The sequence below is a fragment of the Salmo trutta genome, chromosome 5 (assembly GCF_901001165.1).
Source record: "Salmo trutta chromosome 5, fSalTru1.1, whole genome shotgun sequence".
Taxonomy (NCBI): domain Eukaryota; kingdom Metazoa; phylum Chordata; class Actinopteri; order Salmoniformes; family Salmonidae; genus Salmo; species Salmo trutta.
The window spans coordinates 33,607,408-33,622,203 of record NC_042961.1 but is presented as its reverse complement, the minus strand read 5'-3'; the positions used below and the strand labels follow the sequence as shown (position 1 = coordinate 33,622,203).

At 41.3% G+C, this 14,796-nt stretch overlaps 1 protein-coding gene across 1 annotated transcript in view; it reads right to left on the bottom strand.

The window, feature by feature from the left end:
• The window catches only part of LOC115194080 (cadherin-23-like), a 752,381-nt gene that overhangs the window by 123,032 nt on the left and 614,553 nt on the right, over nucleotides 1-14,796 (bottom strand). The window contains exons 39-40 of the mRNA XM_029753428.1: nucleotides 5,717-5,836; nucleotides 5,233-5,413 (exon numbers count right to left, since the gene is read on the bottom strand). Coding sequence (XP_029609288.1) covers nucleotides 5,233-5,413; nucleotides 5,717-5,836 — 301 coding nt within the window. The remainder of the gene's footprint in view (nucleotides 1-5,232; nucleotides 5,414-5,716; nucleotides 5,837-14,796) is intronic.

The window sequence follows — 14,796 nt, the reverse complement described above, 5'->3', positions numbered from 1 at the left end:
ATCGTGAGTACTTTAGTAAATTCACCGGAAGTGTTCGGTGGGAATGCTAGTTCTGAACGTCACATGCTAACGTAAAAAGCTGGTTTTTGATATAAATATACACTTGATTGAACAAAACATGCATGTATTGTATAACATAATGTCCTAGCAGTGTCATCTGATGACGATCATGAAAGGTTAGTGCTGCATTTAGCTGTGGTTTTGTTTTTTGTGACATTATATGCTAGCTTGAAAAATGGGTGTCTGATTATTTCTGGCTGGGTACTCTGCTGACATAATCTAATGTTTTGCTTTCGTTGTAAAGCCTTTTTGAAATCGGACAGTGTGGCTAGATAAAGGAGAGTCTTGTCTTTAAAATGGTGTAAAATAGTCATATGTTTGAAAAATTGAAGTTTTCGGATTTTCGAGGAGTTTGTATTTCGCGCCACGCCTTATCATTCGATATTGGAGTGGTGTTCCACTAGCGGAACGTCTAGATGTAAGAGGTTAACTTGCAAAGAAAATACAAACTAGCTGTTTGCAGATGTAAGAAACACAAACCAATATTGTAATTATATAACGCTTGTGGATTTATATTAAGATCAAAGTGAAAACAACATCGTTGTCATCAACATCGTTGCATGTGCTGCATTGACCATGCAGACTGAACAAAAGTGTCTTGTGGTCAAGCAACAACAAATGTGCTCCTTGAGTGACAGGGGGTTGGACTTGGTCTGTGTGGAAAGCAGCATGGAGAGACAGAGAGCTAAGAGGAATGACTCAAGTAGCGGAGTAACTATAAAAATGGATGTTACACATAGCGTATCACATTTAACAAACCAAACATTCAAATACCGTTATAGAAGGTAAATTAAAAACCCAAGTATTTGAATAAATACTGGTATATAGTAAAATACGGTATACTGCCCAGCCCTAGGTCTGAAGTGCATTCAACACATCATCTCCACTCGTTTGACCTTGCTGTGGTAATAGACACAAAAGTACTTCCTGATAAGATTCCTCTTTCGGGAACAGAATGCATACGCATAACTGAGCAATGTCACAAACATCCGTGCTTTAGTCCAATGCTCTGCTGGTAAACGGAGCCGCTGATATATCCTTGTTTATCTGCTTACCAATGTCTTTTCCTATTTCTTCAACCCTTCTTATTATGGTTGTCTGATAGTTGTAGTCCTTTCATTTGCTTTAGAATATCATCTTCGTAACTGAAGTCAGCATATATTATTTCTGCTGAAGACAAACAGCACTCTTTCACTATGTCTGTGTCGATAAAGGCCTTCTTATGCCTAGCCAAGATCCATGCAATCTCATATGCTGCCTCTGTCAGTTTCTCTGCAGAAGAGGTCGTTCTGTCCATCAGCGGTTGCTGTCCTTTCAGCAAAGCAGTAAGTTGTTGAATATCATTTTTTCGTAGGTCCCTGCCAGGTGGATATTTCTCTTTGTATATGTGGTATTGAAATGGCGTTCTAAATGACCACTTAAAACCTGCGCACGTCTTCTTGCCAATTAAACAAAGTGGGTTTTTGCCATGAAGTACAAAGAACAATTCTGTTGTCCATTTTTTTTAAACATATGATTTATCTTTCAACAGCCGTACCTTTCTCTTTTTGCTAGCTTGTCCCTCATTTGTGTGCGCAGCTCTACTAATAGCTTCCTCATCCTAATTATTTGTCGTGGCAGTTTGCTCATTATTACGTTTTTGCTTGTGCTTGACTACTACAAATCGATCCATTTTAAATGTTCCATTCGGCCAAAGATAGTGATAAATATTTACTTTGATGTGGCCCGAAAAATGTGCAGTAGAGTGGACTAAACTGCTGCTTCTCTCGGCCCTCCACCTCTCGCCTCCATCGCTAGCCTAGTTTAAAGCGAAGCAACAGTTTACTCGACTGCACATGTTGATGCAGCAGCTCAACAACTTATATAATGCCACATATTGGGTGAGTGTAATAATGCAGTTTGTGTAATTTGAATGCTTGGAAACTATTGGACATTTTGCTATATTTGGTAGTCTGTACTGTGAGCCGCCAATCAACGCAATCCACGCAATGACTATGCCTGGCCTAGCCTATAGAAAGCTGATGGGATCCTCCTATTTTTAAAAGAAACCATCAAAATTATGTTTTGTCATACAATTGCATAGCATAACCTATTGAAATGTTGCGCAACATGGGCTTATAGGAACACATATTTCATTCCATGCATCAACCAGCTATGAGGAGCTGGCTCTCGCTGCGCAACAGGCGATCCTATTCCGCCAAAACTCTGAATACCAGGGCTCTCATTAAGTGTTTGATTTGATTTTCGATTGTATTGATGTTAGAGTGGTTAGAGGGTCATTATAAACAGGGTGGTTCGAGCCCTGAATGCTGATTGGTTGAAAGCCATGGCAGATCAGACCGTACATCACGGGTATGGCCAAAAATGACTTTTTACTGTTCTAATTATGTTGGTAACCAGTTTATAATACCAATAAGGCACCTCTGGGTTTTGTGGTACATGGCCAATATACCATGGCTAAGGTCTACAGTCGTGGCCAAAAGTTGAGAATGACACATATTAATTTCACAAAGTTTGCTGCTTCAGTGTCTTTAGATATGTTTGTCAGATGTTACTATGGAATACTGAAGTATAATTACAAGCATTTCATAAGTGTCAAAGGCTTTTATTGACAATTACATGAAGTTGATGCAAAGAGTCAATATTTGCAGTGTTGACCCTTCTTTTTCAAGACCTCTGCAATCCGCCCTGGCATGCTGTCAATTAACTTCTGGGCCACATCCTGACTGATGGCAGCCCATTCTTCCATAATCAATGGTTGGAGTATGTCAGAATTTGTGAGTTTTTGTTTGTCCACCCACCTCTTGAGGATTGACCACAAGTTCTCAATGGGATTAAGGTCTGGGGAGTTTCCTGGCCATGGACCCAAAATATCGATGTTTTGTTCCCCGAGCCACTTAGTTATCACTTGTGCTCCATCATGCTGGAAAACACATTTTTCGTCACCAAACTGTTCCTGGGTGGTTGGGAGAAGTTGCTCTCGGAGGATGTGTTGGTACCATTCTTTATTCATGGCTGTATTCTTAGGCAAAATTGTGAGTGAGCCCACTCCCTTGGATGAGAAGCAACCCCACAGATGAATGGTCTCAGGATGCTTTACTGTTGGCATGACACAGGACTGATGGTAGCGCTCACCTTGTCTTCTCCGCTTTTTTCCAGATGCCCAAACATTCGGAAAGGGGATTCATCAGAGAAAATGACTTTACCCCAGTCCTCAGCTGTCCAATCCCTGTACATTTTGCAGAATTTTAGTCTGTCCCTGATGTTTATCCTGGAGAGAAGTGGCTTCTTTACTGCCCTTCTTGACACCAAGCCATCCTCCAAAAGTCTTCACCTCACTGTGCATGCACTCACACCTGCCTGCTGCCATTCCTGAGCAAGCTCTGTACTGGTGGTGCCCCAATCCCGCAGCTGAATCAACTTTAGGAGATGGTCCTGGCGCTTGCTGGACTTTCTTGGGTGCCCTGAAGCCTTATCCACAACAATTGAACCCCTCTCCTTGAATTTCTTGATGATCCGATAAATCGTTGATTTAGGTGCAATCTTACTGTAGGCAATATCCTTGCCTGTGAAGCCCTTTTTGTGCAAAGCAATGATGACGCACATGTTTCCCTTGTAGGTAACCATGTTTGACAGAGGAATATCAATGATTCCAAGCACCACCCTCCTTTGAAGCTTCCAGTCTGTTATTCGAACTCAATCAGCATGACAGAGTGATCTCCAGCCTTGTCCTCGTCAACACTCACACCTGTGTTAACCTCTTTTGGGTAGGGGGCAGTATTTTGACGTCCGGATGAAAAGCGTGCCCAAAGTAAACTGCCTGTTACTCAGGCACAGAAGCTAGGATATGCATATAATTGGTAGATATGGATAGAAACCACTATAAAGTTTCTAAAACTGTTACAATAATGTTTGTGAGTATAACATAACTGATATGGCAGGTGAAACCCCGAGGACAAACCATCCCCCCCCAAAAAAATCAGCCTACCACTGTTTTCAATGGCTGTCACTTTTATTATAAGGCAAAATCCTCCCATATTGCAGTTCCTAGGGCTTTCACTAGATGTCAACAGTCTTTAGAAAGAGTTTCAGGCTTGTTTTTGAAAAAATGAGCCAGAAATTGTAGTTTTTCTAGATGGCTCCCATTTTGGCTGTAGTGTTTCCAAGCGTGTGCAAGAGAGCGGGTTCTTTGGTATTTTTCTCCGGTAAAGACAATAACAATTCTCCGTCTTAAATTGTTTCATTATTTACGTATTAAGGTACCGAAGGTTTGATTATAAATGTTGTTTGACTTGTTTGGAAAAGTTTATTAGTAACGTTTGGGATTCATTTTGTATGCATTTTGATGGAGGGAAACTGGGTGGATTATTGACTGAAGCGCGCCAGCTAAACTGAGTTTTTATGGATATAAAGAAGGACATTATCGAACAAAAGGACCATTTGTGCTGTATCTGGGACCTTTCGGAGTGCCAACAGAAGAAGATCATCAAAGGTAAGGGATTTATTATATCGCTATTTCTGACTTTCGTGGTGCACCTGCCTGGTTGAAATATGTTTTTCATTCTTTTGTATGCGGGGCGCTGTCCTCAGATAATTGCATGGTGAGCTTTCGCCGTAAAGCCTTTTTGGAATCTGACACAGCGGCTAGATTAACAAGAAGTTAAGCTTTATTTTTTATGTATTACACTTGTGATTTTATGAAAGTGAAATATTTATAACTCTGTGGTTTGAATTTCGCACTCTGCAATTTCACCGGATGTTGGCAAGGTGGGACGCTACCGTCCCATCTGCCTGTAAGAAGTTAACGAGAGAATCACTAACATGATGTCAGCTGGTCCTTTTGTGGCAGGGCAGAAATGCAGTGGAAATGTTTTTGGGGATTCAGTTCATTTGCATGGCAAAGAGGGACTTCGCAATTAATTGCAATTCATCTGATCACTCTTCATAACATTCTGGAGTATATGCAAATTGCCATCATACAAACTGAGGCAGCAGACTTTGTGAAAATTAATTTTAATTTGTGTCATTCTCAAAACTTTTGGCTACGACTGTAGTTGCCATGACTCAAAGGTAACATGGAATTTGACTGTGGGTCATGACTCATGACTGCTGGTGTGGCGGTAATACGTCACTGTAACAGCCCTAACCCCAACCCACACACACCCTACTCACTCTGGGGGTCTCCGGCAGTGATGCTGTACTCCACTTTGCCGTTGAGTCCAGAGTCTTGGTCAGTGGCTTTGAGGGTCCAGACCCGGGGCCCCGGCTGGCCCTCTGTTATCTTAAAGGGCCCCTCGTAGACCTTGGGGAAGGTGGGGGACACATCGTTCACATCCAGGACATTCACCAACACCTGGAAAACACCGGTGGAAACAACCTGCTAAGAGATTTGTATGGTCTATATGTATGTTTATGATGTGATTAAAGGGATAGTTCACTTTTTGGAGAAAAACAATGTGGGTCATTAATTTTAATGAACAAAAACTCCTGCAAATATCACAGATTATACACACATCATATTGAAGTTGCAAACTACATTAAAAACAATGCCTTGATAAACATGATGTGTATAAAGAGTGATTCTCATGGTTGTGTGTGTGTGTGTGTGTGTGTGTGTGTGTGTGTGTGTGTGTCTGTGTTCTGTCATTGTCATCACCGTAGTGCTGGATGTCAGGCGGAGGGCATGGATGGGACACTGGTCTGTTGCTGTGACGACAAGTGCGTAGTGTCCATTGCTGATCTCAAAGTCCAGCTCCTTCACTGCAACAATCTTTCCCTGGACACACACCCATGCACAAAAAGACAACTACTTTAACACTCAACGCTATTCAAAATATTGTACAGTCAGTGTGTTCACAAACTACACACACTACCAGACCTTGGTTTAAATACTTACTGAAATGTTTTAAATACTTTGAGTGTTTGCTTTAGCCTGCCTGGAGGGCAGGGTTTGCACTTCTGCAACAATTCTATTGGTTTCATTGAGTCAGGCAAGCTAAACTATCTGAAAGGTTTACAAATAGTGTTTGGATCAAGGTCTGCACAGTAAGTTAGGTATCAGTCTAAACAAAAGAGCAATTTTAGTTTTAGAAGTGGTGGGGACAATAATAATAATAATAATAATAATAATAATATATATATATATATATATATATATATATATATACAGTACCAGTCAAGTTTGGACACACCTACTCATTCAAGGGTTTTTCTATATTTTTACTATTTTATTACATTGTAGAATAATAGTGAAGACATCAAAACTATGAAATTACACATATGGAATCATGAAGTAATCAAAAAGTGTTAAACTAATCAAAATAGATGTTAGATTCTTCAAAGTCGCCACCCTTTGCCATGATGACAGCTTTGAACTCTTGGTATTCTCTCAACCCGATTCATTTGGAATGCTTTTACAACAGTCTTGAAGGAGATCCCACATATGATGAGCACTTGTTGGCTGCTTTTACTTCACTCTGGGGTCCAACTCATCCCAAACAATCTCAATTGGGTTGAGGTCAGATGATTGTGGAGGCCAGGTCATCTGATGCAGCACTCCATCACTCTCCTTCTTGGTCAAATAGCCCTTACATAGCCTGGAGATGTGTTTTGGGTCATTGTCCTATTGAAAAACAAATGATAGTCCCAATAAGCGCAAACCAGATGGGATGGCGTATCGCTGCAGAATGCTGTGGTGGCCATGCTGGTTAAGTGTGCCTTGAATTCTAAATAATTCACCAACAGTGTTACCAGCAAAGCAACCCCAGACCTCCTCATCAATGTTTCACGGTGGGAACCACACATCCATTCACATGGCATCCATTCACCTACTCTGGGTCTCACAAAGACACAGCAGTTGGAACTAAAAACTCTTCAGACCAAAGGACAGATTTCCATCTGTCTAATGTCCATTGCTTGTGTTTCTTGGCCCAAGCAAGTCTCTTCTTATGATTGGTGTCCTTTAGTAGTGGTTTCTTGCAGCAATTTAACCATGAAGGCTTGATTCACACAGTCTATTCTGAACACTTGATGTTGAGATGTGTCTGTTACTTGAACCCTGTGAAGTGTTTACTTGGGCTGCAATTTCTGAGGCTGGTAACTCTACTAAACTTATCCTCTGCAGCCGAGTTAACTCTGGGTCTTCTTTTCCTGTGGTGATTCTCAGGAGAGCCAGTTTCATCATAGCGCTTGATGGTTTTTGCAACTGCACTTGAAGAAACTTTAAAAGTTCTTGAAATGTTCCGTATTGACTGACCTTCATGTCTTAAAGTAATGATGGACTGTCATTTCTCTTTGCTTATTTGAGCTGTTCTTGCCATAATATGGACTTGGTCTTTTACCATCTTCTGTATACAACACAACTGATTAGCTCAGAAGCATTAACAAAATAAATTCCACAAATTAACTTTAAACAAGGCACATCTGTTAATTGAAATGCATTCCAGGTGACTAACTCATGAAGCTGGTTGAGAGAATGCCAAAAGTGTGTAAAGCTGTCATCAAGGCAAAGGGTGGCTACTTTGAAGAATCTCAAATTTAAAATATATTTTGATTTGTTTAACACTTTTTGGGTTACTACATGATTCCTTAGGTGTTATTTCATAGTTTTGATGTCTTCACTATTATTGTACAATGTAGAAAATTATTGTACAATGTAGAAAAACCCCTGGAATAAGTAGATGTGTCTAAACTTTTGACTGGTACTGTATCTATTTAAAAAAATATGTTTTCCTTTATTATTTTCCCCTAACCCTACCATCCCTCCCCTAATGGAGTAAATTAACGGACAACAACATTTAGGCTTCTACTTCCAGTTTATACATATCATATACATTTTACAGACACAGTATTTATTACAATAATTATCTTTTGTTTGTTTTTACTCCCATCATTCAGCTCCACTCATCCCCTCCCATCTATCTCTGAACACCATCCAGTTTTGATTTCTACTTGCCATATATTTTAAACTGTGCTGTGATGTTTCATAAAGTTTCTACATATTGTAAATTAAAAATATTTATTTTTTGTTAAAAGTATTATTATACTATTGATCAATTGACTGTGACTTTTTAAATCACCCAGCAGTGCAATTTGCAGAGGGGGACATAACTTGGCAGGGGATCTGGGGGCCCTCCATTTTGGGGGCATCTAAAGCAAAGCACATTTCCTGCATTTCTACACAATATATATACCCATGGCCCAACAACAAAAAGTAAGCAAAAATGCCAACTGTCATCAAAATAGGTAAGAGATTATTAAGTACAGAGCATTCGGGAAGTATTCAGACCCCCCTTTTCCACATTTTGTTACGTAACAGCCCTATTCTAAAATTGATGAAATAAATATTTTTACTCATCAATCTACACACAATAACCCATAATGACAAATCGTACATGTCTGAGCAAAAAACAAGCTATGAGGTCGAAGGAATTGTTCGTAGAGCTCCAAGACAGGATTGTCTCCAGGCAGAGATCTGGGGAAGGGTACCAAAAAATGTCTGTAGCAATGAAGGTCCCGAACAACACTGTGGCCTCCATCATTCTTAAATGGAAGAAGTCTGGAACCACCCAGACTCTTCCTAGACCTGGCCGCCCAGCCAAACTGAGTTATTGGGAGAGAAGGGCCTTGGTCAGGGAGGTGACCAAGAACCCGATGGTCTCTCTGACAGAGCTCCAGAGTTCCTCTGTGGAGTTGGGAGGACCTTCCAGAAGTACAACCATCTCTACAGCACTCCACCAATCAGGCTTTTATGTTAGAGTGGCTAGAAAGAAGCCACTCCTCAGTAAAAGGAACATGACAGCCCGCTTGGCACTTACAAAACACTCGGACTATGAGAAACAAGATTATTTGGTCTGATGAAACCAAGATTGAACTCTTTGGCCAGAAATCCAAGCATCACGTCTGGAGGAAACATGGCACCATCCCTACGGTGAAGTGTCATGCTGTGGGAATGTTTTTCAGGGGCAGGGACTGGGAGACTAGTCAAGATCGAGGGAAAGATGAACGGCGCAGTACTGAGACATCCTTGATGAAAACCTGCTCCAGACCGCTCATGACCTCAGACTATGGTGAAGGTTCAACTTCCAACAGGACAATGACCCGAAGCACACTGCCAAGACAACGCAGAAGTGGCTTCGGGACAAGTCTCTGAATGTCCTTGAGTGGCCCAGCCAGACCCCAGACTTGAATCTGATAGAACATCTCTGGAGACCTGAAAATAGCTGTGCGGCGACGCTCCCCATCCAACCTGACAGAGCTTGAGAGGATCTGCAGAAAAGAATGGGAGAAACTCCACAAATACAGGTGTGCCAAGCTTGTAGTGTCATACCCAAGAAGACTCGAGGCTGTTATCACTGCCAAAGGTGCTTCAACAAAGTACTGAGTAAAGGGTCTGAATACCTATGTAAATCGTTTTTATTTTTAATACATTTCCTAAAATGTCTAAAATCCAATTTTTGCTTTTTCATTATGGGGTATTGTGTGTAGATTGATGAAGAAAAAACTATTTCATCAATTTTAGAATAAGGCTATAAAGTAACACAATGTGGAAAAAGTCAAGGGGTTTGAATACTTTCCGAATGTTTAAGTGTTTGATAAGACTTGAACTAGACACATGATCTTTCAATCATCAATATTGTGTTGGACCTTTAACAAATAGTCTAACAAATGAACAACTCTTACTAATATAGTACAAAGACAACCTTTGATTGTCTTTAACTTCTTTGGGATAGGGGGCAGTATTTTCACGGCCGGATAAAAATCGTACCCGATTTAATCTGGTTACTACTCCTGCCCAGAAACTAGAATATGCATGTAATTAGTAGAGTTGGATAGGAAACACTCTAAAGTTTCTAAAACTGCTTGAATGGTGTCTGTGAGTATAACAGAACTCATATGGCAGGCCAAAACCTGAGAAGATTCCATACAGGAAGTGCGCTGTCTGACAATTTGTTGTCCTTCTGTTGCATCTCTATCGACATTACAGCATATGTGCTGTAACGTGACACTTTCTAAGGCTTCCATTGGCTCTCTAAAGCCGCCAGAAAGTGGAATGGGGTGTCTGCTGTCTCTGGGCAAAGTACAGCAGCTCTGTTTGTGAGTGGTCAGCCTGGGGACAGTGAGACTGGAGATGCGCGGTCACAAGATTTCTCCATTTTTTTCTTTCAGCCTTTGAATGAATGCAATGTTGCCCGTTGGAATATTATCGCTATTTTACGAGAAAAATAGCATAAAAAATTGATTTTAAACAGCGTTTGACAAGCTTCGAAGTACGGTAATGGAATATTTAGAAATTTCTTGTCACGAAATGCGCTCGCACGTCACCCTTCGGATAGTGACCTGAACGCATGAACAAAACAGAGGTTTTTGGATATAACTATGGATTATTTGGAACCAAAACAAGATTAGTTGTTGAAGTAGAAGTCCTGGGAGTGCATTCTGACGAAGAACAGCAAAGGTAATCCAATTTTTCTAATAGTAATTCTGAGTTTAGGTGACCCCGAATTTAAAAAAAATAGCCAGCCGTGATGGCCGAGCAATGTACTCAGAATATTGCAAAATGTGCTTTCGCCGAAAAGCTATTTAACCTGTTAGGGCTAGGGGTCAGTATTTACACGGCCGGATAAAAAACGTACCCGATTTAATCTGGTTACTACTCCTGCCCAGTAACTAGAATATGCATGGATAGAAAACACCCTAAAGTTTTTAAAACTGTTTGAATGGTGTCTGTGAGTATAACAGAACTCATATGGCAGGCAAAAACCTGAGAAGATTTCATGCAGGAAGTGGCCTGTCTGACAAGGTGTTGTTGTTCTTGCCTCTGTTTATTGAAGACTGAGGATCTTAGCTGTAACGTGACACTTCCTACGGCTCCCATAGGCTCTCAGAGCCCGGGAAAAAGCTGAACGATATCGAGGCAGCCTCTGGCTGAAACACATTATCGCCTTTGACAAGTGGCCGATAAGAGGACAAAGGGCTTAGGCGCGTGCCCGAGTCGACACCTTTATTTTCTTTCGACTGTTTACCTAATTGCAGATTCCCGGTCGGAATATTATCGCTTTTTTACGAGAAAAATTGCATAAAAATTGATTTTAAACAGCGGTTGACATGCTTCGAAGTACGGTAATGAAATATTTAGAAATCTTTTGTCACGAAATGCGCCATGCGCGTTACCCTTATTTACCATTCGGATAGTGTCTTGAACGCACGAACGAAACGCCGCTGTTGGAACATAACTATGGATTATTTTGGACCAAACCAACATTTGTTATTGAAGTAGAAGTCCTGGGAGTGCATTCTGACGAAGAACACCAAAGGTAATCAAACTTTTCTAATAGTAAATCGGAGTTTGGTGAAGGCTAAACTTGCTGGGTGTCTAAATAGCTAGCCCTGTGATGCCGGGCTATCTACTTAGAATATTGCAAAATGTGCTTTCACCAAAAAGCTATTTTAAAATTGGACATATCGAGTGCATTGAGGAGTTCTGTATCTATAATTCTTAAAATAATTGTTATGCTTTTTGTGAACGTTTATCGTGAGTAATTTAGTAAATTGCTAGTAAATTCGCCGGAAGTTTGCGGGGGGTATGCTAGTTCTGAACGTCACATGCTAAGGTAAAAAGCTGGTTTTTGATATAAATATGAACTTGATTGAACAAAACATGCATGTATTGTATAACATAATGTCCTAGGTGTGTCATCTGATGAAGATTATCAAAGGTTAGTGCTGCATTTAGCTGTCTTCTCGGTTTTTGTGACATTATATGCTAGCTTGAAAAATGGGTGTCTGATTATTTCTGGCTGGGTACTCTGCTGACATAATCTAATGTTTTGCTTTCGTTGTAAAGCCTTTTTGAAATCGGACAGTGTGGTTAGATTAATGAGAGTCTTGTCTTTAAAATGCTGTAAAATAGTCATATGTTTGAGAAATTGAAGTAATAGCATTTCTAAGGTATTTGAATATCAAGCCACAGGATTCCACTGGCTGTTACGTAGGTGGGACGATTTGGTGCCACCTACCCTAGAGAGGTTAAAATCGGACATAGCGATTGCATAAAGGAGTTCTATAATCTATAATTCTTAAAATTATTGTTATGTATTTTGTCAACGTTTATCATGAGTAATTTAGTAAATTCACCGGAAGTTTTCGGTGGGTATGCTAGTTCTGAACATCACATGCTAATGTAAAAAGCTGGTTTTTGATATAAATATGAACTTGATTGAACAAAACATGCATGTTTTGTATAACATAATGTCCTAGGAGTGTCATCTGATGAAGATCATCAAAGGTTAGTGCTGCATTTAGCTGTGGTTTGGGTTTATGTGACATATATGCTTGCTTGGATAATGGCTTTGTGATTTTTTTTTTGTATATGTACTCTCCTTACATAATCTAATGTTTTGCTTTCGCTCTAAAGCCTTTTTGAAATCGGACAATGTGGTTAGATTAACGAGAGTATTATCTTTAAAATGGTGTAAAATAGTTGATTGTTTGAGAATTGAATTGGGGTATTTTAGTTGGTTTTGTATTTCGCGCCGTGCGATGCCATTGGCTGTTGGCTAGGGGTTCCGCAGGCTAGCGGAACGTCTGTCCTCAACAGGTTAAGACATCCTCTATATGCAAACTGGAAACTTATTGTAGCTGGGGATTTTGACAAAGCAAATTTGAGGACAAGGCTGCCGAAGATCAACATATCGACTGTACTACTCGCGCTGCTAACTCTCGACCACTGCTATTCAAACTTCCGGAATGCTTACAAGGCCCTCCCCTGCCCTCCTTTCGGCAAATCTGACCACAACTCCATCTTGCTCCTCCCTTCCTATAGACAGAAACTCAAACAGGAAGTACCTGTAATAAGAGCTATTCAACGCTGGTATGACCAATCAGAATCCACACTTCAGTATTTTTTTTTTTCAAGTGGACTGGGATCTGTTCCGGGTAGCTTGCGAATATAAACTAGACGCATACACGGATACAGTGACTGAGATTATAAGGAAGTGTATAGGAGATGAAGTTGCCACTGTGACTACCCTAACCAGAAACCGTGGATAGATTGTATCATTAACGCAAAACAGAAAGAGCGAACCACCGCATTTAACCATGGCAAGGTGAGTAATGCTTTGAGGATAACACAGTGCCACCGACACGGCCCGCTACTAAGGACTGTGGACAATCCTTCTCCGTGGCCGACGTGAGTAAAACATTTAAACGTGTTAACCCTCGCAAGGTTGCCGGCCCAGATGGCATCCCTAGCCGCGTCCTCAGAGCATACGCAGACCAGCTGACTGGTGTGTTTACGGGCATATTCAATCACTCCCTATCTCAGTCTGCTGACCCCACATGCTTCAAGATGACCACCGTTGTTCCTGTACCCAAGAAGGCAAAGGTAAATTAACTTAATGACTATCGCCCCGTAGCACTCACCTCTGTCATCATGAAGTGCTTAGCGAAAGTAGTCAAGGGTCATATCACCTCTACCTTACCTGCCACCCTAGACCTACTTCAATATGCTTGACCGACCCCAATAGATCCACAGATGATGCAATCGCCTCACTCTGCATACTGCCCTATCCCATCTGGACAAGAGGTGCTCAGCACTCAACATCATAGTACCCTCCAAGCTCATCATTAAGCTCGAGGCCCTGGTCTGAACCCCGCCCTGTGCAACTGGGTCCTGGACTTCCTGACAGGTCACTCAGCCCCCTCCTGTACTCCCTGTTCACCCATGACTGCGTGGCCAAGCACGCCTCCAACTCAATCATCAAGTTTGCAGATGACACAACAGTAGTAGGCTTGATTACCAACGATGACGAGACAGCCTACAGGGAGGAGAGGAGGGCTCTGGGAGTGTGGTGCCTGGAAAACAACCTCTCACTCAACGTCAATAAAACAAAGGTGATGATCAGAAACAGCACAGGGTGCACCCCCCTATGTACATCGACGGGACCGCAGTAGAGAAGGTGGAAAGCTTCAAGTTCCTTGGCGTAAATATCACTGACAAACTGAAATGGACCACCCACACAGACAGTGTGGTGAAGATGGCGCAAAAGAGCCTCTTCAACCTCAGGAGGCTAAAGAAATATAGTTTGTCACCGAAAACCCTCACAAACTTTTACAGATGCACAATTGAAAGCATCCTGTCGGGCTGTATCACCGCCTGGTACGGCAACTGCACCGCCCACAACCGAAAGGCATGAGGGTGGTGAAATCTGCCCAACACATTAACAGGGGCAAACTACCCGCCCTCCAGGACACCTGCAGCACCCGGTGTCACAGGAAGGCCTAAAATATCATCAAGGACATCAACCACCCGAGCCACTGCCTGTTGACCCCGCTATCATCCATAAGGCGAGGTCAGTACAGGTACATCAAAGCTTGGACCAAGAGACAGAAAAACAGCTTCTATTTCAAAACCATCAGACTGTTAAACAGCCATCACTAGCACATTAGAGGCTGCTGCCTATAGTCATAGACTAGAAATCACTGGCCACTTTAAGGAATGGAACACTAGTCACTTTAATGATGTTTACATATCTGGCATTATTCATCTCATATGAATATACTGTTTTCTATACCATGCTACGGTATCTTAGTCACTTAATAATGTTTACATATCTTGCATTACTCATCTCATATGTATATACTGTATTCTATACTATTCTACTGTATCTTAGTCTGTTACGCTCTAGGTGTAACGCCCTGGCCATAGAGAGGGGTTTTTTGTTCTTTATTTTGGTT